General features: G+C 35.9%; 1 protein-coding gene across 1 annotated transcript; it reads right to left on the reverse strand.

Moving 5' to 3' along the window:
• Positions 1–4,057: 4,057 nt before the first annotated feature.
• LOC149157957 (protein argonaute 9-like) lies at positions 4,058–23,061 on the reverse strand. The gene is made up of 8 exons (XM_089433835.1): positions 23,008–23,061; positions 6,374–6,420; positions 5,204–5,267; positions 4,973–5,081; positions 4,693–4,766; positions 4,482–4,576; positions 4,352–4,383; positions 4,058–4,239 (listed from the first exon to the last, which is right to left on the reverse strand). The coding sequence occupies exons 1-8, from the start codon at positions 23,059–23,061 to the stop codon at positions 4,058–4,060; spliced, it is 657 nt and encodes a 218-aa protein (XP_089289961.1).
• Positions 23,062–23,409: the final 348 nt, after the last annotated feature.

The raw sequence follows: 23,409 nt of genomic DNA on the forward strand, positions 1-23,409 counted from the left end.
TCAATAAGAAGTAGAATGATGGCCATGCAAGTGAGAGTTAGGTTAGCACAACTTGCATTTTTCAAACAATCCTCTAACTTATCAATATATATGTTAAAAAATATACAAGGCACATAACAACCTTACTTAACTACTATATTAATATTATTTTCTTTTAAATAACCCTCTATGTTCTTAAACTTAAATTAACTTTATATTACAAACTTAATGTAGTAACTCTCAACTAAGTGCAACGAGCTCCTTCTGGAAGCTTCAAATAATAAGAATGGAAACTTGGATTTACAATAATTCCTGCACATATTTTTTGGGCAATTTTGAAGGTTGGTTAGATTACGACATAAGAATTTGGTTTGGGATGGAAACCTTCAAAGAATTTGGTTTGGGGTGAGGCCTATGCCTTTGTATCAAATAACAATCTTGATTTATGTGGTTTCAACTAGTTTTTTGCCTACTTTGATTGTGAAGAGTTTACTAGTCAAAATTGTGATTTCAATGATTCCCTGACAGATTTACGTTGCGAAAATAAACCGGAAAACTTTTCAAAAAGTCACACTTGTAGACAACTCGATATGGTTAGGGAGCTTTATAAGTGAGACCTTTTGGAGTTTCCCCCATTATTTTTCCGATTAAAAGAAAATTGCAATTAGAAGTCCTAGGGCACTTAGATTGTGAATAGTTCACCCCTCAAACTTGGAGTTCTATAAATGAGACTTTTTGGAGTTTCCCCAGACTCAGACTCAAACTCAAAAACTCTTAGGGCACTTAGATTGTGAAGAGTTCCCCTGTCAAACTTGTGATTTCAATGAATCTTGAGGGATTCAGATTGAAAAATAAACCTGAAAACCTTTTAAAAAGTCATACTTATAAACAACGTGGTATGGTTAAGGAGTTGTCTATAAGTGAGACGTTTTAGAGTTTTCAACAGATTTCTGACGGGAATAATCTTGATTTATATTGTTTAAACTGGATTTTTGATTGCATATATAAATTCAACACCCTCAAAAGCGCTTAAAACACTTCAGTTTGACTTTTTAATTACTCCACCAAAACAAGATTTCTAAGACTAATCAAAAACTGCAATCCTAGAACCAAAACCAATGAACATAATGACCCACATATACTTCTAAAACATTGTAGATATTTGGAAGTGTCGATTGCATTCCTTGGATTCAATGAGATTGCTTGCGGTGAGCAATCGCTCTTTGGATGCAGTCCTCCCTGTAGGAAATCGTACAACTCATTCTTCTTTCCAGAGGTGCACGGCTGTTGGTAGGAGATTCGCTATTTGGAGAGTTGAATGACTTTGAGTTCGGTTAGGTATCAATAGAGATCCTTCAATAGAGGAGAAGGTCCCAGAAAAGCACATATGATTTTGATTTTTATTTCTTTACGGATTGCTGTTGCCTCCTCATGATCACTCTCCTTCTGAATACTGACTTTATCCTCCTGGCGCTGATACCACGCTGAGAAAGATGGTCATTCGTCCCTCTGGTATTGGACGCCTTTGAGAAAATAGATTTTAGAAATGCTTTACAAGCTTTCAGCTTGTGTGTGGGGAGTGTCAGTTGTGAGTGAGTAAATGCAATGGCTTCTTATACTGGCTATGAACGAATGCCGGCGGGAGTGTGATTGTTGTAAGTTTCATTAACTCGTTGTAAGGACCAATGTCAGGGAGTCCTTGAGGTTGTGGTATAAGGTTAAGTGTGGAGGTTTACTCTTCTCAAGTGGGGTAGTGCAATTCAGGATAAGACTATGTCTACTAAAGCTGGCTCAAGTTATTTTTTTTAGTTAAAAAAAATAAGAGTAATATTAAGGGCATGAAATTTTAATTTTTGGTTAGAAACCTTAATTCCTGGCTATGACAATTATTTTGGAGTTTTGAATTTGGTGTCTGGAATAGATTTGCAAGTCTATTCCAAGTAGTCTCACTCGTGTTTTGGAGGTGTCACCCATATGCCCCATATGCCTCTAGTGTAGGAGGATACATGCAATATGAAAGCAAGTCCCATCACCAACTAGGGCCTATGGGGTTTTGGTGTTTGGAATGGATTTGCTAGTATGAGATTTTGGTGTTTGGAATGGATTCGGTAGTAATCTCACGAGACATCACACCAGTAGTCTAAGAAGATACAAACAATATAAAAAGAAAACTCATCACCAACTCCAGCTAAGAGGATATAAACAATATAAAATGAAATCTCATCGGCAACTCCAGCCTCCAACTTGTGGAAGTTTTGGTAATTAAAGTAAATAATCCCACCTGTATATTCTCACTCCAAAAAATATGTGCTCAATACAGCAACAATAGCCAAAAAATAAAAATAAAAAATTGTTTCTATTTCAAATATTTTCGGTTTGAATCAGCGTATGCCTCCAATACCTTTTGTGGAGATTCAAAGGATACGGATTTTTCCAATTTCTCCACCATCTGAATACGAGGGGGGACATGGAAGGAAAGCAGCTGGCCTTTATAAAAGAGCTCGTTTCTCTACCATCTGAATACGAAGCCGGGGGCATGGAAGGAAAGCGACTGGCCTTTATAAAAGAGCTCGTCTGCGGGAGAACCAACGGAATCCAGCTCGATTGAGGCGGCCTAGACAGGTTTGAGTCCTCGGTGGGGTATATCAAACTCGAATTCTCTCGAAACCGCCGCATTATTCATATTCAGTCTTCTCTTGCTCACGCCATTAGAAGCCATAGCCCAGCCAATTGTGAATTTATCAAAAATAAATTCAACGATCTCTTCATAATTCAATACAGCGAATGAGTCTCATGTCACCTCTTTCACCATTTGGAGTCCTGGAGTCCTTTCGATCAGTTACTTATCTCTAATTTCCTCACACCTCTTGGAATACTCTATTCTGGTGGAAAATTGGGTTTTAAAAAACAGTACACCTCATTCCAAGTAAGTAAAATATTTTCTACTTTGGCAGTTGGCAGTGAGTACTCAAATCTAACCCATTAATAAAAAATTTATTTACATGTACTCATTGCTATAAATTTTATCATTTCCTTATCTTCTTATAGTTATTTCTATCATTGCCTCATACCGGCATTGCTGTATGCAGGTAGTGAGTAACGGGAGATAAAAAAACGTAAGAGCACCGGGCAGTAACAAACGAAGAGAGAGCCAGACTTTCTATTGCTCTGTTCTATAATGCGAGTATGGATTTTGTTTAAAACAGCTAGATATGGGAAGAAGATAAAACTTCAGATAATGGGCTCTTAGTCAATTTATGGTCGAGATTTTTGGGTTTGTAACTATCCATCAATATTCTACTACCGACACGCGGAGCAGTAGTATTCTCTGAGTCTGAAACCTCATTCTTTGGTGCTCGACCAGGTCTTGGCGTGGGTAGTGAAAGTTCCGAAGCACGAGATCTGTTTCAAAACAGGGGAACGCAAACATTGAAAGCATTTTTATATAAAACATTCAGGATCCATCCTTAGAGACGCATAAGAAAATTTATCAAATATGTGAGTTAAAGCAAAAGGATTTAACCCACAGACATCATCAATCACAATAAAACCCAAAATTTTACCTGATGTTATCCTTGATCAGTCTCTGCCTCGCAAGGAATCTCGCAATGGGGGCGTGAGCGCTATGGTAATGGCCCCTGCAAAAGAAACAACACCTTATTACACAACCAGCGCAAAGGCTCCTCCACCAAATTTTAAAAGTTTAACAGCTCTGAAGCTTTCCTTTCATGAGTTTTTCCCTGTGCATTTTTCATTAGTTTCCCCTGAATTTTCACCGAGAAGCTCCTTGGAGTGACCTTAATGATCCCAAGCCGGCCTTCCAGTTATACCTCTAACTACCAATCTATAACTACCTTCAGCGATCCGATGGAGGAAAATACTTTAATCCTCTAACACACAGTATGGACGGCTCCCAAAAGTACACGGTGTCACCTGGGAAAGTTGTTTTCAAAGAACAACGCCTTACGGCGTAAAATGCATTCTCCTCAGACATTTACAGCAATGGAGTATTCGCTCCGCCTTTAAGCAACACAACCATCACCCAAAATGCATTCTCCTCGGACATGTACAGCCTGACTCAGCAAAAGAACATTGTGTGGCAAATGTTTTCGTGCAGAGCAGGGAGCTCAGGGACATGTCCTCCAGATGCAACTGACCCTTCACCTCTTCCTGATCGGGAAGCTGTTTCCGAAAGCTCAACTGCCTTCAGGAGTTGTTGCATTTGGGTTGCAGCTAGATGTGCATAATTTATTGGGGCAACTGCATATCATCAAACACATAAATGATGATCAGATAAGATAAAAATTTGACCGATGGCATTTCCGTTGCAAACTAACAACAATTACAGTTCTTTTGAAGATTAACAATTTACCTGAAGATATTGCCGTTGTACTCTTTTGATACCTGCAACGAAACAAATACATAGTTGAAGAGTCAAAAGACAAAACCTCAATATTATTGGGTTGTAACATCAATTAAAACCATCAAGGATTGTTTCTTACACATAAGATAATACGTGCACCATACTCTGAATATCGTCCACACTGAAACTATTCTCATCTAGTAAAACGTGGTAACGAGTAGGCCGTGAAGTTCCCTACAACAGATAGTCATTCAATAAAATGTTAGGAAATTTCAACTTCCCAGGTTTGCATACCACTAGTAAAGTTATGTTTAATTAATTACAGTATAACCATATCAAAGTATGCTTACCACTGCGCCATTTTGAGGACACAAGTAGAAATCAAAGCGTCTAGGATGACAAATCTGAGTATCTACAATAGTCCCTGCATCCAAAGGGAAAATAATTTACACCTCTTTTCTTTTTGAAAATGCATAGGAGAGCATCAAGTTTTCACATTAAGGTCAATTCTTAGGAGGTTTTGAAGTCATTGGCATTCTGGTCAATGGGTCACAGCATAATTCAGATATGATGATGGATTTTAACAATGTCGTATTTTATCCATATGATAAGATTTATAAAGAATATAACCTGGCTGCACATTGCCTTGACCAGTTGGGAACAACTTTGTGTGGTGATTCTTCTGCGCAACAATCAATGTAACTTTGGGTCTATAACCGTCCTCTATATCATTACAGGCCTAGTGGATCAATAACCATTCACAACTTTAGATTGAATAATGTTAAACACATAACAAACCATATGAGAACTGTCAACCTGAAATTACAAACCGAACGAACTAGGAAATAAGGCTAGGATAACCTTGAGTATAGCTCGCAACTCAACATTCAAGACCTGCTCAAATTGTGTTTCACTAACTCCGTCTCTGCAATATTGAACTCATTAGTGACTCCAAAATATTCAAAATATCAAAAGGTTGGAAAATTAGATCAAAGCATTTCAAACATAGCTAAACATAAATATACATCACATCACAAGGAAACTATAATTAAGGTTAACTTTCAACATTGAAACTTGGGGGTAATTCGTTAATTAATGGTAGTGATCCTTGTTCTGATGTGGATTAAATGAATAAAATCCATATGAACTTTTCTAAACAATTGACAAACCATTTCAACAACCTATGTCCAAGAATTCTGGAATAAGAATATGGAAGTTGACATGTAACCGTAACAATATTCATTTCCATTAATTTACATTAACAACAAATAAGTTTTACTTAATTGGCCTACCAAATTTGTAAATACAAAATGACAGCATTGCTTGCTGAGTTTCTCACATCATAGCGAAAAGAAGTAAAAACAAATGGCAGCACTAAACGAAATAACCTGAACCTCTTTTGCCTTAGTAAACAGTTTTCGTTTATATAATGCATTAGCTTCAACTCACAAAAATGGGCGACAAAAGCAATATTACATTATGTAGATAAGATAAGATAATTTAATTCATCTAAAGTTAAACTAGCCTATTATCTTTAGTCCACATAGCAACAGATAAAGAAAGAAAGCCCTGCATTTTAATAACTACTACTCACATTGATGCATGCTTTAGTCCACAAAGCAACAGATAAAGAAAGAAAGCCCTGCATTTTAATAACTACTACTCACATTGATGCATGATTTAGTCCACAAAGCAACAGATAAAGAAAGAAAGCCCTGCATTTTAATAACTACTACTCACATTGATGCGTGCTTTAGTCCACAAAGCATACTACTCACATTGATGCATGATTTAGTCCACAAAGCAACAGATAAAGAAAGAAAGCCCTGCATTTTAATAACTACTACTCACATTGATGCGTGCTTTAGTCCACAAAGCAACAGATAAAGAAAGAAATCCCTGCATTTTAATAACTACTACTCACATTGATGCATGCTGCCAAAGAGGTCAATCTCCTCACGCTATGCAGTTAAAATTAATAAACAAACAACACAAAAAGAACAAAATATACCTCTCACATTGTCTGTATACCTGAAAATGATCATTTGTTGAGGTTTTCTTTCTACTTCTGGTGGAGGCTACTTGCCTGAAAATGAAAGGGCAGATCTAGCCTGCAGACGCACGCCTGCTATGAAACTCATCCCCTTCGTATACCCCACCTCACTGTCATACATCCCTTCGTATACCCCACGGAGATCAACGGTAGTAAAGTTTTTAATCGTCTAACACTAAATCTAATGGTGAATAACCAAGACAGCGCGGATCACAGGAGAGTTCATTTCAAATGGAAACGCCTTACGGCGTAAATATATTAGCTTTTTAATCAAAATACTTTGTTGTTTGCTGCCTTTTCTTTAAATTTCTCAAACCATATTTTTTTTAATTTTCAAGGGATATTAGCGTGTTAAGTCTCTACGAAATATTAGCTTCTAAAGCTAAAGCTTTAGTAGCTTTAGCTTGTATGAGAGAGGTGAACTCAAGTTCAATAGGCAAAACAATTTATTGATTATATAATAATCGAAAAGGAGCATGGCTAGTGCTACACTGGCAATTTCCCATAAGGCATATGCCAACAAAGTGCGCCATTGACCAGGTTTGTATTTATAATTCTTTTAGGTATTTTGATTAGGTTATTATTAGTATATTCAATTTTCCCCATTTACTTGAGGATCATGATGAAGTTAAAAATTTTACACCAAATTTGTTACAAATTTATGTTAATTTTGTTGACATAAAAGTTGGTCTTTTATGTATAATAATTTTAATTCGCAATGTAGATCGAGAAAAAAATTAGTTTCTAAACGAGAAATCATCTACTCATTTTTAACATGTTTTCAAAGGCATTTCTTCAATCTAATTTATTAAGTAGTCCATAATAGTTAGGATAAAAACATGTCCTATAGAAGGAAGATTGATAGGTGTGAAAAAATTTAATCACAATTTTGAAAATAGAAATTTGGGATAGCCTAGATCTAATGGTATGGTAGATAATTTCTCTCTTCTAGAGGCATTTTGACATTCCTCACAAGTTTGAACAACCTTGTGGGAATCTTCGAAGATGAAAGACTAGTAATAACCTATCATTAATATCTTGTGAGTAGTAGCTTTAGAAATAAAATGTGTGTAACTCTTTGATTTCCATTTAATAGGTTTTTAATAAATCGACTTGGATGGGATACACTTGCATGTTAGAGGAAGAAGATAGGTAAGGATGCATTGCAAAAATGAAAAATGAACAATTTTCATTGTAACTTTCATTTTCGATTCTAAATATAAACATAATTTCCTAGTTCGTGCATGAAAAATAAATTGTTGAAGCATTCTAAGAACTATAGAAATCCTTTAGCAACTTGCTCCATATAGAAAGGGCCCACTCCGAAGGAAATTGGTTCCTTCTCATTTTATGCAGAAAGAAAATCTTAGTTTGACTTTGCCTAGGTCTAACTAGAGAAAAATTGAATTTCCATTTCAGCAGAAATATTGGAGGTGGTTAACTGAGGTGACATGGCACGTGTCACTCTGTTAACTCAATTAATTCGAGTTGGGGAAGCTTGAGTTCAATTCAATATGATTGATTGCTAATTTGCAGCAATATATTTCAGTTAAATTGAGTTATGGCCAATTAAACTAGCTCTAACTATTGGAGGAACTAGTCGAAGGTCACGTTTTAGAAGTGTAACTTCAACCACGGTTAATGATCAACCAGTTAACTAATCAATCAACCCAAAATAATTTATGCATGCAAATAATTTGAGTTACCTAGTTGATACAGATATCCCAAGGTGGTGTACTATCGGTTGTAGACTATTCCAATGTGTACAGGTGGTGCATGCAGTCAAAGGAAGAGCCTAGAGGAATTGTGCAATGCAATTGAGGGGATTTCCTAAATAATAGGGGTTAATTTCTTCGAAGAACAAAGAAAGGAAATAGGAGCTTGGAGAGCTTGAAAATTCGCTAAGTGTTGGTTAGAGTCAGTTAGTCAAGCAGAGAGATAAATTATACACTTGCAGGTTGTGCTCAAGCTTGGGCAAGTATATGTATTCATCTTTATTCTTATTTTAATGCAATACATATTGGAAGGGGTTTTGAGCATATGTGTTCCCCTATATAAATCTCTATGCATGTGTTATGTTTCCTTTTGTATGTCTATGATTTGCATTCTAGATTGTAAATTGAATTCCACAAAACAATAGAGTAGCTTTGAGTCTTGTGATTTAGTAAATTTCATGAGAAGTTCTGGATCTACAACCTAATCTCTACATGGTATCAGAGCAGGATTCACAATAGAACAAGAAATTCGAAGTTGGGTCTCATAGGTTTGAATTTGAAGATCAGTGTAACAGGATTTCTTTATAGCTGAGAAGATGGCCTTCAATGGACTAAGGCTAGAGTATGCCTTGGAAGGCACCTCAAATTTTGTTGCATGTAAGGACCACATGGAGGAAGTATTGGATGAAAATAGGTTGCTAGAATACATCAAGATATATGTGGTAAAAACTCAAGCATGTGATGCCCAAAACCTTGCTCAGTGGAAGAAAGATGTAGCCAAGGTGAGGATAATAATCTTGGAGGGAGTAAGAGATCATATTGTCTTGAATATCCATGGAAAAGAACTCCATTCACAATGTGGAAAGAACTGACATAACTGTTTCAGAATAGTACTAACCACAAGACGCTGGTGCTCAAGGATAAACTTTGAAGTATCAATATGTAGAAGAATGACACAGTTTCACAGTATCTGAGAAACTTTACACAGTGTCATGATGAACTTGGAGGGGTCAGCGTTAATGTCCCTGAAGAAGACTTGGTAGCTTTAGCCCTTCTAGGCCTTCACAAGAGATGACATAACTATCATGATTTGGTGAATGGGAGGGAGAAACTACCGAGTTGGGAGTGCTTATGGTCTGACTTGGTACATGAGGAAACAATGCGAAATGCCAGAGATGGGACTTCATCCAAGGGCGAGGATGAAGAAAAATTTGCATTAGATGGAAAGGTAAAGAAGGGAAAAGGGAAGAAATCCCAATCCAACTAGAATCCAATCAAGGGGAAAATAAGAAAAATTTGTCAAAAATTAAATTCTTTCATTGTCATGAATTCGAGCACTATGCCATGAAATGTCCACACAAGGAGACATGAAAGAAGATCTTAGGAGGAGAAGCAAGTGAAGATTTGGATTCAGAGTTTGAGCTTGAATTTACCATCATTGCATGCATGGCCAACACAATAATGGGGAGAATTTGGTACTTGGACTTAGGGGCCTCATTCCATATGACGGGGAATAGAGATTTTTTCAGTGACCTGGAGGAAAAATATCTGTAGGTGCACATTGAGATTGGGGGTGATGGAAGCTACAACGTGAGTGGGATTGGTACAATCACCTTTCAAAGGGAGTCAGGCACAAGGATGTCATGTTTGTTTCGGGCCTAAAGAAAAATCTCATCTTTGTTGCAGTTTTGGAAGACCGTGGTGATAATGTGATATTTAGAAAAGGAAAGGAATTCCTGAGACGCATATCCATGGGACAGGTGAAGTAGACCGGGGTTTGTGTGAAGAACCTATATAAGCTAGATGTGGATAATTGTGTTGCATTAAGCACAAAGGCGGAGAAGGTGTAGAGCCACAATGTTTGTAAACTTTGGCATAGAAGACTTGGATATTTTCATCATGGTGCTTTGAAGATCATGCAGCAGACAACCACAAGACTCCCCAAAGGAGCACTTGAGCAACATGTTGTATGCAAAGGATGTACCTTGAGAAAGTACACAAAATCCACCTTCCATGATGAGGACAAAAAAGCACATTAAATCCTTGAAAGGGTCCAATATGATGTATGTGTACATTTCTCGATAGCCTCCATTGCCAGGAACAAATATTTTTTCATTTTTATTGATGACTTCTCATTGATGTGCTGGATCTTCTTCATGCAGAAGAAGGATGAGACATTCTCCAAGTTTGTAGAATTAAAGGCACTGGTTGAGAAAGAAAAAATCAAGAAGATGAAGGCTTTGAGACATGTTTTCGGTGATAATCACATCAAAATTCATTTATCGTCACGTTTCGAATCAACAAGTGTGGTTCATCATCCTGAAGATGAACCACACTTGTTGGTTCGAAATGTGTCGACAAATGAATTTTGATGTGATTATCGCCGAAAACATGTCTCAAAAACTTGATATGGATTACAGAAGTCTTAATTCAATAAAGATGAAGGCTCTCAGGAGCGATAATGGAGGTGAGTACTTGGAAAATGAATAAAAAAATTTCTATGCAAAAGAAGGCATTCGATGAGAGTTGACAACACCCCACAACTCACAACATAATGGGGTGGCTGAGAGGGAGAACCGTAGCATTGTGGGAGTAGTGAGGGCTATGTTGCATCATCAAGGCCTACCTCTGTGTTTGTGGGCCGAGGCATGTAACACAACATTCTATTTTCATAACCGATGTCCTCATCGGATTCTGGGTGTGCTTACACCAGAGGATGTTTTCTAGGGGAGAAAGTCGGATGTGTAGCACTTCAGGATTTTTGGAGCTTCTGTTTACTACCATGTCTCGTAAGAATCAAGGAAGAAGCTAGATATGACAATAGAATTGGGGGTATTTATGGGTTACACAGAAATTCCCCACAACTACCTTGTGTACATGCCATCCCTCAGAATTATAGTTGTGTGAAGGGATGCAAAATTTGATGAAGACAAAGCCATGTGGTGCTCTATTGAGAGGGAGATTTAGATCCCACAAGAAGAGGAGATTTTAGCTCTAAAGGAAGAACCTCATGAAGTTGTGGAACACCCAAAAATTGAGGAGTAGAGAATGGAAACAACCACTCAAGCAAATCCATCCAGAGAAGGTAGGAAAAGGACCAGGGAAGCTAAGATACTTTTGCAGGATGCGAGGGAGAATATGGGTTCTCCTTCAAATCAGCGCAGGCAGAGAGGGTCACTAGATCGATACACTAGCTACATGGCTCTAATGTCTGAGCTTGTAGAGATTGAGCCATCATCTTTTAAGGAATCAGTAGAGAAACCCATATGGGTTGACGTAATGGTGGATGAATATGAATCCATTGTAAACAAAAATGTTTGGGAAGTGGTCCCAAGACTAGTAGATAAATTAGTTGTGGGTTCGATATGGATCTTTAAGGTAAAGTATGCAATATATAGAAGCATAGAAAATTACAAGACTAGATTTGTGGCCAAGGGGTACTCTCAAGTTGAAGGGATTGACTATGAGGAGACCTTTTCTCCTATAGAAAGGTACTCATCCATTAGATCAATCCTTGCTCTAGTTGCATATATGGCGTGAAAGATCTACCAGATGGATGTGAAAACAACATTCCTCAATGGAGTTATTAAGGAGGAGGAGTATATCGAGCAACCAAAAGGCTTTGACAATTTTTATCAGGAGTCTCATGTGTGCAGACTCAAGCAAGCATTGTACGGTCTGAAGAAAGCACCCAATGCTTGGTACACCAGGATCGATAACTATCTCACTAGTTTGGGCTCCACCAAAAGTGAAGCGGATGCAAACCTCTATCATAATTTGGTAGAAGGTAAATTGTTGATTATTGTCTTATATGTTGATGAGTTGATTTTAACTGGTGATCATAATTTGATCATATATTGTAAGGATGACCTTGTCAGAGAGTTTGAAATGAAGGCCATGGGTCGCATGCAATACTTCCTTGGATTGGAAGTATGGTAAGGTGATGGGGAACTGTTTGTCTCTCAGGGAAAGTATGTCAATGAGATACTTCAGAGGTTCCGCATGGATAGTTGAAAACCCATGGAGACACCTCTAGTGACCAACTAGAGGAAAGAGGATGCCACTTCAAGTGAGGAAGTGGATGCTACTATTTACCGGTAGTTAGTGGGTTCACTAATGTATCTTGTGAACACACAACTAGATATGTGCTATGCATTCAACCAACTAAGACAAGCTATGGTTAGGACAACCAAATTATTTTGGAGGGAAGCTAAGCATGTTCTATAGTACCTCAAAGGCACGACTCACTTTGGACTTTGGTACAAATGGAAAAAGGGAGTGAAGTTGCGTGGCTTCATAGATGCAGATTGGGTGGGGAGTCCATCAGACTGAAAGAGTACATGAGGAGGAATTTTCAGTGTTAGGTATGCAGCTGCTTCTTGGTACAATAGGAATCAAATATCTGTGGCACTCAACTCAGCGGAAGCATAGTTCATGGATTCCAATCAAGCAACATGTGAGGTGATATGGATGAGAAATATTCTTGTGGGACTCTTTGGTTAGATGATGGATCCAACTATGATCTACTGTGATAATAAATTTGCATCAAGCTATCTGAAAATTCTATTTTTCACGATCAATCCAAGCATATAGATATCCCGTATCACCATTTATGGGACTGTTTGTAGAGGCAGATAATGTTGTTGCAGTACATCCCGACAGAGGAACAAGACGCTGAAATTTTGGCAAATGCCTCGTCGAGAGGGAAGTTTGAGTTCCAAAACAGCAAGATAGGGGTGGTTGATAATCCCTTTCTTGCCGAGAGGGAGTGTTGAAAATGTAGCAAGAAAATCTCAGTTTGACTTTGCCTAGGTCAAACTAGATAAAATTTGAATTTCCATTTCAACATAAATCTTAGAGGTAGTTAACTGAGGTGACATGGAACTTGTCACTCAATTAACTCAGTTAATTCAAGTTGGGGAAGTTTGAGTTCAGTTCAGTATGATTGATTGCTAATTTGTAGCAATCTATTTTAGTTAATTTTGAGTTATGGTCAATTAAACTAGTTCAAATTGTTGGAGGAACTAGTGGAAGGTCAAGTTGTGGAAGTGTAACTTCAAACACACTTAGTGATCAACTAGTTAACTAATCAATCAACCCAAAATAATTGATGCATGCAGAGAATTCAAGTTACCCAGTTGAGATGGAGATTCCAAGGCAATGTACTATCAATTGTAGACTATTCCAATATGTACATGTAGTGCATGCAGTCAGAGGAAGAGCCTAGAGGAATTGTGCAATCGAATTGAGGGAATTTCATAAATAACAGGGGCTAATTTCCTCAAGGAACAATGCAAGGAAATAAGAGCTTGGAGGGCTTAAAAATTGGCTAAGTGCTGGCCAGAGTCAGTGAGTCAGGCAGAGAGATAGACTATATACTTGTAGGTTGTGCTCAACAATGAGCAAGCATATGTAATCATCTTTATTATTTGAATGGTTTTTAAGCATTTTCTTTCCCCTAGATAAATCTCTATGCATATGTTTATTTTCCTTTTTTATGTCTATGATTTGTGTTTTAGATTGTGAATTGAATTCCGCAGAACAATAGAGTAGCTTCAAATATTGTGATTTAGTAAATTTCATGAGCAGTTTCGAATCTACAACCTAATATCTACACTATTTATGTTTTTTTTACTGTATATATACTTTCTATATCTATTGGTTGAATTATTGTAGACACTAAATGTATTTTACAAGTATTATTTATAGTCTGATGTGTGTGTTGCAACAAGTACTAATTTCATCATTCATTAGATAATGGTTCATTATTATAGGTCTCATGCTCTATAATCTACAAGTACAAATCATTAGCTATGTTTTCCTTTCATCGTTCATAATTCGTTTCCTTTTAGTTAAATAGAATTGGATTTTTTGATATTTGTTAATAGCATGGTTAAATCCTCAAAATAAATAATTAACCACTGAACCTTGAAAATATTTTGCATGATACCTCACAATATTTACAAGCACTAAATTAAAAATTAAGTGCACTAGTAAATTGGAATCCCTACTGGGAATGCATAAGTTATATAATAAACCTAATATTTTTGGAATCATTGTTGAGAAGGTGTCAAAATACTTTGTGAATTTGTATTTGGTTAGAATGGTAAACACATGGTATGGGGATTTACATGGTAAGAAACATTGACATCTCTCTTTGTAATGTCTCATACAAAATGTTTTGCATATAAAAGTATATAGATGCATGAATAGGGATAGAAATTCAAGAACATGAGAAAGTGGTGCGATAAGAACCACCTGTGGTAAGCATAGGAAGACAAGGACAAGGAGAAAGTTTCAGACAAGATCCCATACTTGGTGAGCTCATAGGAGGAATTCCACCATTGATTTTATGCCATAAATTTCTTCCTACTTCATAAGTGGAGCTTAATAATACTATGGAAGGTCCAATATATAATAGATTTGATTAGTTGAAAAATCCATTCAGACTCAAATTCTTAGCTTAATATAGTTCAAAAAATAACATACTTTGAAGGATCAAATTATTCATGAGAATCAAAAGCATAAAAAAGGCCACTAATTACAAAGGGGTGAAGCTAGTAGCATTTTTTTACTAAGGTTAAGTAGGCCCATAGTGTGGATAAAAGAATCTATTATTAACTCATTTTTTGGTTACCTACCATCCACTAAATCATGGTTTTGAAGACGTGATTGATGGCCTCTACTTTCTTGATAGGTTGGGGATATTAGGGCGTTGAGTGTTAATTAAAAAAACCCAACTTGGCTACTAGTTCCATCATCATTTTGTTTTAAAACTGAGAACATGGTTTGTCACAATCATAATCACTACATTGAACCTAATGATAACATGGTTGAGCATAAAATACGTTGTAGTGGTTCCATCATTAGTGAAGGTAGGCGTTGCCTCAGTGCATTTGGTAAATTATTCTGCAACAACATTGAGATAGCTATGTCCATTGGATGAGGAAGGTTTACACTACATGAAATCAATACCCTATTTAGCAAAGGGTCCAATAACAACTAGACGATGAAGTGGAGTAGGGTGAAAACATATATTTTTAGTAGATATTTGACAAGGGTGGCATATTTAAACTGTAGTAATACAATGTTTAAATATCAAGGGCCAAAACTAATTGATGCATAGTAAACCTAGATGTATGACCACTAGCTACTCCAACATGGCATTCATTTAACACTCTTTCAACCTCTTCATGAGGAAGGCATCAATGCAATGTCATATCAATTCCATGTACATAGAGGGTATCATTAATAATAACATAGTTGGTATCCTTGTGGCATATATGCTAGCATTCATCATGAGATATATGAGATTGAAATATTTATGTTTGGAGATATAGTAAGACATATACGTACCAAGGGCTAGACGAGCTGATGGGGAATAATGAATCATTAAGAAGAGAACAAAAAACAATTGTTCCTTCAGAATCTTAGGGAAGATCGGACATTAACTCTGTAAAAGCTAAATATTTCTTCAAATTAGAAACAATAATTTCTAGGTCAAACTACTTCAAGAGAAAAATCCATTTGTAGTACTTTCCCCCAATGATTTTACGACTAGGGATGTGGTGCATGGGGTTGTAGTTTGTGATCATATTTTTCTTATGCATTACCATGTAATTCCATAAACATTGGACAACATAGAAAGCTGCCAAAGCCAACTTCTCAATGTGCGATTATCGATGTTTGGACCCATGAGGCATTTAATAAGGTAATAAATGACGTTTTCACTTTGTATCCTATCCTCTTGGATGAGAACCATACCAATGGTTGATTTAAAGGTAGAAATATAGAGTAGAATGTCCAAAGTATAGTCAATATGGATCAATAGTGGGTGTTGGGAAAATTAATTGCCTTAATCAAACAAGTCAATTGTTCACACATAAATTATCAACTAGTGTAAGTTTGTTTATTTCAAGGTTATCATGCACAATATATGTAGGCAACAATTGCTAATTAACATTGACTAGTTCCTAATTATCGCCAAGCTTCCTTCTACGATAACTTGAAACTTAATAAAAACCAAAGTTGCTTTAACTATTCACACTTGTAGGAATGAAAATCAATTCAAACAAAAGTCACACTATCAAGCCCTCACTTGCATAAGAATAACACTCTGCACACAATGTTGGGAATGAATCACACTTCCAAAATAAAATAACAATCATCTACTCTAAGATTACTCTTACAAGGAAAAGGAATAAAACTCCTTGAAATCAATTCCCCACTTGCACAAAATCATTCAACCACAACCATACACAACCATCAATTGAATAAAAATCAACCCAATTATTAACTGTGTAACACACTATATGAAATTTCACACCAACTAACTAATATTATGTATCAACAATGGATTATAAATCTATAGAAACAATTAGAAAACAATAGAAACACTAATTAGTGAGGATTGATATAGGAATAACTATGATGACACATGAGAAGCCTATATTAAATATTTTGCAGGCCATCCAAATGATAACAATAGTATATCAAACAATAAATCTGTAACAACTATAAATTGAAATGATAGGAAGTAAAATACCACAACCTACAAGTGAATAAAAATAACTAGGCTACCTCAACATATATAGCCATCCCTGCTAAAGAGGAAGGCCCTTCCTCCATAACAAGGAGATGGTAAAATCACAACTCACAAGCTAGCAAAATAGATCATAAATGGACCATGAACTCATAGAATATTAAATTAGATATGAAAAGTGAAATACAAAGATGCACAATTTGAAAATTATGATTCTTCCCCCCAAACCTACGCTCAATCCATACATTTCATACAGAGACAAGGGGACGAATTGGAACTAATTCCCCCAAATCTAGACTATCAAAGTTACAGATAAATTTACAAGATATTTTGTTTTCTTGTTTTTGGGAGGCCTTAATTGCAAAGCAACTAAAGATATGATTACATTGGATTAATCTATCATGAAACCATCTAAGGATAGGTTGGAGTTGTTTTACTTGCTAATTGGTTTCTCTGTTTGGATCGCTATTAGCCAACAACCACAACAAGAAAGGTTTTCTTGGAAGAACCATGTGTATCTCCCAATCCACGAACTTTTTTATAGAAACCGCTCTTATGTCAACTAACCAAGGATGTTCAAGAAAAAACCCTTGTCTCGAATTTTCTAGATTCATCTTCATTTCTCCAAAAATCATGTTGAAGGTTAGTTACTTGATTCTTCTTGGCACGAGTTGCATAATATGTAGATCATGATCTATATCCTAAAGGAGTTTACCTAGGTGTGTGTTAGGTAACAAAAATCAATGTCAACATCCCTAGGAACAAAACCCATGTTTTGGAATTTGTCCTAGACTTGCATAAGTATGCCAACCTTGGAGGCTATTACAATTATTGCATGAAACCTACAAGGATAGAGATAGGAAAACCATCATTAGTAAAACCAACAATAATCTTTTATAATTCATAAAAAATAAAGGAAAATAATTATAATTAACTACTTTAACATTTGTAATATTAATGCGACACATTCACGAAGAAACACAACAATATGGGTAATAAATGGGAAAGGAAGTGCGATAAAATTATTGAAAATGGTTGTTTAGATGGTGAAAAAGGTGACAATTTGGTGACCCAACATCTCCCGCACGCCTGTACTTTTGCATGTCCTCATGCAAACATGGTAAAGTTGACAACAAAGATTCAACTATCCCTAATGGAACCCTCATTATTTTCCATTCCACCCTTGGTAGTGATTGTTGTTCAAGTTTTTAGGACTACAAGTGCATCAAACTTTCTTATTTATTATAGAAACTGCCACTGTGACACAACCCAATACCTCTGCAAACAGTTTTCCCTTTACCTTGAATTCTCTGCATGTTGTTTTTACATTTTCCTTCCATGAATGATTCCACCCAAAAAAATATGATGACCTTGATCATTTCTCTTATGCCCTCAACAAGTTCTTGTGGAGCAACTTTCTCTTCCATATCCAATGCTGGTTCTTATGTGGCAACATTGTTTCATTTTATTCTATGTCCAGCACTAGTTCTTGTGTGACAGTGTTGATATTGTTTTTCCTAGGGAATTTACTGCATTTTTTGGGTATACATACATGCTATTATAATATTATTCTTGTGTTGATCTTTAAATCTTCTTAGAAAATACATAGTGTTGAAAACAAAGGTTAAGAAACACTGATGCTTCCAATTTTTAATTCATAGTAACCAATGCCACTTTTTAACTTATTTATTCTTACACTAAAACAACATTTCTTTCCCAATAGCACCTTAAAACTTTTTCAAACAATGGTTGTCCCATTTTGTGAAATTTCTTTTCTCATAAAAAAGGCCTTCTTAAAAAACAGGCCTCGATTAGCTAATCATGAACTTAAAGAAGTGATCTAATTTATATTGTTTCAATCCATAGTTACTTAGATCAATTTATCAGTCTTATGCTAAGTTCCCATAGCTACCATACCTTCAAAATTAGCCTTTTAAAAATTTTGGTGGAGTTGCAACAATATGAGCTGTAGCAATATGTACATGGAGTTGCAATTGATTCAAAGACATTGAAATTTTATTCAAACAACAATTCAAATTGAGGTGACTTTGGTGAGTGTTTTCATCATCATTTAATGTCCTTATCTACCAAAAAATGTAGAAAACCATTGCACATATCCTAAGATATAACAAATAAGCTGCTACAGGAATTGCAACAAACTATTATAGGTGTACCAACAAATTTCTACAAGTGTAGCAACAAACTTTGTTAACCAATTTATCACAAGGTGAAAATTGGATTTTGATGAAATTTTGTGAGTAGATTTTTAATATGTTAATGCTTCTGCACACCAAAAATTATAGCCATCCATTTCATGAATCTTGATAGATAAAAAAAATGGTTGCAGGTGATTATGCTTAATTTCTCGAAAATTATAAACTGGTTTTGCTTGAAAATTTACAGGTTTGTTCATATTACCTTAATGCTTACCTCCTCCAAGATTTGTGACCATTAGATGCACTATTTGGGGAATACCCATGAATCAATTTATCCATTTTATACGGAAAAAAGTGCAAATAAATGTGAAATTACCAAAAGTTTTCCCTTGTCCTTGGTAGCCTATTGTTCTTGTGGATGGATAGGACTTATTAAAATAGAAGATGGGATGCCATCTACAAAAACGAGTACCATTTATTCTTCCCCATGCTTTCAATCTTTCATGTCCTTATGGAAACAACGTATATTTATCAACATGAGAGTCAACCAACCTGCACTTACCTCTGTTCCATCTTCCATTTCTGGCACATGCTCAGAATTCCACCACTACCAATCCTCCATAGTGATGTTCATATGCAAATGCTAAAACATTTATACATGTTGGAATGATGCCATAAAAGGTTACCTAAGAACTAGCTCTAGTTTCCTTCCCCTATCTATTTCTCATGATGGCATAAAAGGTTGTTTTGATAGTTGACAAGCTTAACCATTCAACAACTACTATAAAATTATGAGTTGTTGCTCGAGGATTTTTTGTTGCTATTAATTTTCACATATCCCCCTATGTATAAGTTATAATAAGAAACATATTTGTACATATATATGTGGTGAAAGGATTAAAATTTTAACATTTTCTTTGTAGGATATGGTTGGCCGGATAACTTATATGAAGTTTCCTTCATTCAAAATAAGATGAATTACTAGCACCATAGATAAAAATGACTAAAAACCAAGTTTGCAGATGGAAGCGACATAAAAATACAATATTTGAATGAATAATTAGCAACAAGTTTGGGCCCAACATGTGTAGGGAAAGAAAATGGTGAGGAAACAATATACAATGAAGATAATGCATATTGGGGATTGAAATAAAAACTATAAGTAGTGAGGACTTATGCAAATGTTGAGGAAGAATTGAATCCTACTTGCTAAGTGATGCATATCAGTGGGTTGGTAGGAGATGAGGGATGAAATAAATTTGAAATATAGAGACAATATGAAACAAAATGAAATGCTAGGCTACTTACAATAGTCTCTTATCTTTATCCCCAAAATTTTTAACAAATAAAAGACTTTCAATCCGATTTTACCTCAACATTTTGATGTTTCTTGCCATGATGATAAAGGAAATTTGAATCTAAAATTGAGATGTTGTTGACCTAACCTAAAAAAAAACATTGATGTATTTCAACTATTGTGTTGAAATACCAATAACTAATGATTGTGTGAGGTTGACTATTGTGTTGTAATTGAGACCAAAATAATGAAGGATGCTGATAAATATTTGTTTTGTAGGGAAAATATGAAAAAAAATACTACTATTAATCTTGTAACAAGACTTGGAAATGAAAAATTAACAACACCTACAAAGTAATAACAATCATCGTAACAACACCTCAACATGGTTGTTGAATATTTTAAGGGGGTGAAGGCTAAAATTGTTGATGCTCTAGATATCCATTAGTTTGCTTCTTGCAACCACTGTTGATTTCTTCACAAAATCTTAAACGAAACTGAACTCATGGTACAACTCTTGCTAATGAATGGATGTTCTAAAGTTAAGCATGGAAAGAGATCATTAGATTACTAACCATTAATGTATGACATTAATCAATGCAAGACAACTCATCATTGATTTCAATGAGCATCAAGGAACCTTAGTACATATTGCTATGTACAAATAAAGGTTCTAAAGTCGAGTCACCCACAATATATAACAATTATGGGACATTGATGTATTCCCACTTTTGTCATCGAGAGAAACTGTGATTGTTGTATGCAAGCCTTAAGGTATTAAAAGAAATATCTAGCCTCGAACCCAGAAAATGTGTTGATATCCATGGGTTAAGAATCATTAGTAGAAGGGACTTAATGCATCCCATTAGCTAACAATGGCATATATACAAAAAATTGAAGATTTTGTAGAATATTAACAACATAATGCATAAATTATTGAGAACTTTGCTAGCCAGTAACTTGGTTTTCAAACAAAGCCCTTTTCTAGCTGCACTAGTGTACTAGTTTTCATAGGTAGACTTATTTTATCTTTACTATTTTATTTATTTATTTTTATATACTATACTAATCAACTTTTAATTGGAAGCATCTTTTTTAAGTGTAGGAAGATATCTAATGAAGCCATGTGCATAACATAATTGTAAGTGAACTCATATTCAAATTTGGAAGATATTCTTTGAATACCAGACTATGAGGATTTGACTGCTTTTGATGATTTTGTGCAAGGAGATTTTCAATGACGAAGAATTATGTGTGCTGACAATCATTTAGAACCAAGATTCAATGTGATCTATGTATCCCTAGCTCTCTAGTTGATTATAAATATTTGGCATGTCCTCCTTTATTATGCCAAGAAGATCTTTTGAGGTTTGTTGATTTCCCTCTTGAATGCATAATGGATCTAATGATAGGCATAAAATAGATTCCTCGATCCCATGTTCAAGCATCTATTCTCCACTGACGATTTCTTCTGACACATTGATCTCTCCTTTAGATTGACAAGGATGATCAAGGGAAATTCCTGGGTTTTCTCCCCAATATTGCTTATGAACTTCCTGATCTACCCCTTGATGTTTCTTATAAGTATTTTTCTCTTCTCATGCTCCCTAAGATGCAAATTTATTTCTAATTGTGACCAAGTCATCCAAGATGTTTAGAATAATTGTTTTATCTAGACAATCACAATTTCAATAATTTCAATAGTAACAACAACATTGGTTATTATAGGAGTTTCAGCATGAGTGTCTAATGATTTCTGGTTTGGGTATTGTTCCTAGGGTGAATTCCCTTCTTCATGCTATGTGGTAACAAGGGAAGTTCTTGAATTCACTCCTCTAATCATTCTCAAATGTACGTCGTTATGTTCATTAGGGGAGATATAGTAGGTGGAAAAGGCAGGTGCTTTCACTTGTCATGTTTCCTTGTTGTTTCTATTCGGGTTATGATACATAGTTGGCGTTGCGGATGAGGATTACTTGGTGTTGCATTGGACAAGAGATGTAGTTGTTGCTGCTGCACAAGAAACTAAGTTTTCATAGGGAAATTCACTAGAATGGAGGCTCCACGCCATCCTTGAGGCCATGAGAATATATGACTCATGGGAGAGGGCCATTGTGGCCATAGTGTGGGGTAATTAATTAGAGGAAAAATAGGAGATCCATGAAACTATAGGATTATAAATTTACTAAGGAACCTTATAAGGATTTTGCATGTTATTCCAGATATTAAAATATGATTATGAGTCTTGAGCTATACCTGATGATCAATCTTGGCATGGCTTCTTATATCCAATAAAATATGCCATCTATGTCTCCTCACCTAATTCCTTTAATATATATATATATATATATATATATTTATTATATATTAATTTTAATTTTATTTATTTATTTTATTTTATTTTATTTATTTTATTTTCTTTTTCTGAATTTGTCTACTCCTATATTGATACAAAATATTTTTACACCGAGGCCATGGCCTCGAGAAAGCTAGCCCAAAGATGCGGCATGTTTACATAGCATAGCTGAACATTGCCCAAAAAAAACCTGCTGAATGTTGCCCTGAAGGACTGCTAGGAACCTAACCATGACTAATACCATAAAACATGAAGCCCCCATTATTATCCTTGAAACTAAAAATTGAACAAAGGCCATTCAGCAACCGTAACAAGATGACTAGACCACGGCAAGTGAACCAAGAAGCACTGCCTAGAACAAAAACTGAGGACAAAATTCAGAAGCAACTGAGACTGAAATCGAGACGAAAAACCATAGACTAGAAGAGTGCCGCCCTCGCAGGGGAAACCGGTGATTAGAATTGATGCGCTTATTATGACAGTCAAGTAGGTGATGAATGAGTACCCTCGAGCATACAGAGTTTCAAAAGACCATAGAGTGCAGACCTGCTTAAACGTCATGGGAGGTGGAGGGCTGCTCTTTAATGATGCGGCATCCATATTTGTAGTTGTCTTCATCCTCAGAGGGGTGGCCCTCTTTGCTTGTAGAGCCGCCGCCGATAGGGACACTTGGGCCCGCCTAATCCTCCACGACCTAGGATGCTATGCCTTTACTCGAGCCTGAGGCCTTGCTCTGCTTGTAATCCATCTGAGTGGTACCATATTTGTCTTCCGCCAGCATTTCCCTAGTCACCCCAGGGGAAACAGCTTCCTGACTAGCAGTAATCTCGCTAAGCTCTATGGCAACAGATGCCATGAAGGAGAAATTGCCATGAGTTCAGGGGAACTGGAGCCGAGTGGTATTAGTAGCAGAATTGAAAGATCTCGCTGCAAAATTGTGTTGTCCTC

The sequence above is a fragment of the Pinus tabuliformis genome, chromosome 5_2, assembly GCF_031772625.1.
Source record: "Pinus tabuliformis cultivar Carrire ecotype Pingquan chromosome 5_2, CPIR1, whole genome shotgun sequence".
NCBI lineage: Eukaryota > Viridiplantae > Streptophyta > Pinopsida > Pinales > Pinaceae > Pinus > Pinus tabuliformis.

Coding starts and splice junctions, on each gene's coding strand:
- LOC149157957 (XM_089433835.1), bottom strand. CDS start 23,061: ATGGATGCCGCATCATTAAAGAGCAGCCCTCCACCTCCCATGACGTTT. Junction 6,421..23,007: donor CTCCCATGACGTTTAAGCAG/GTCTGCACTCTA, acceptor TCAGGCAAGTAG/CCTCCACCAGAAGTAGAAAG. Junction 4,384..4,481: donor GTGCACGTATTATCTTATGT/GTAAGAAACAAT, acceptor GTTTCGTTGCAG/GTATCAAAAGAGTACAACGG.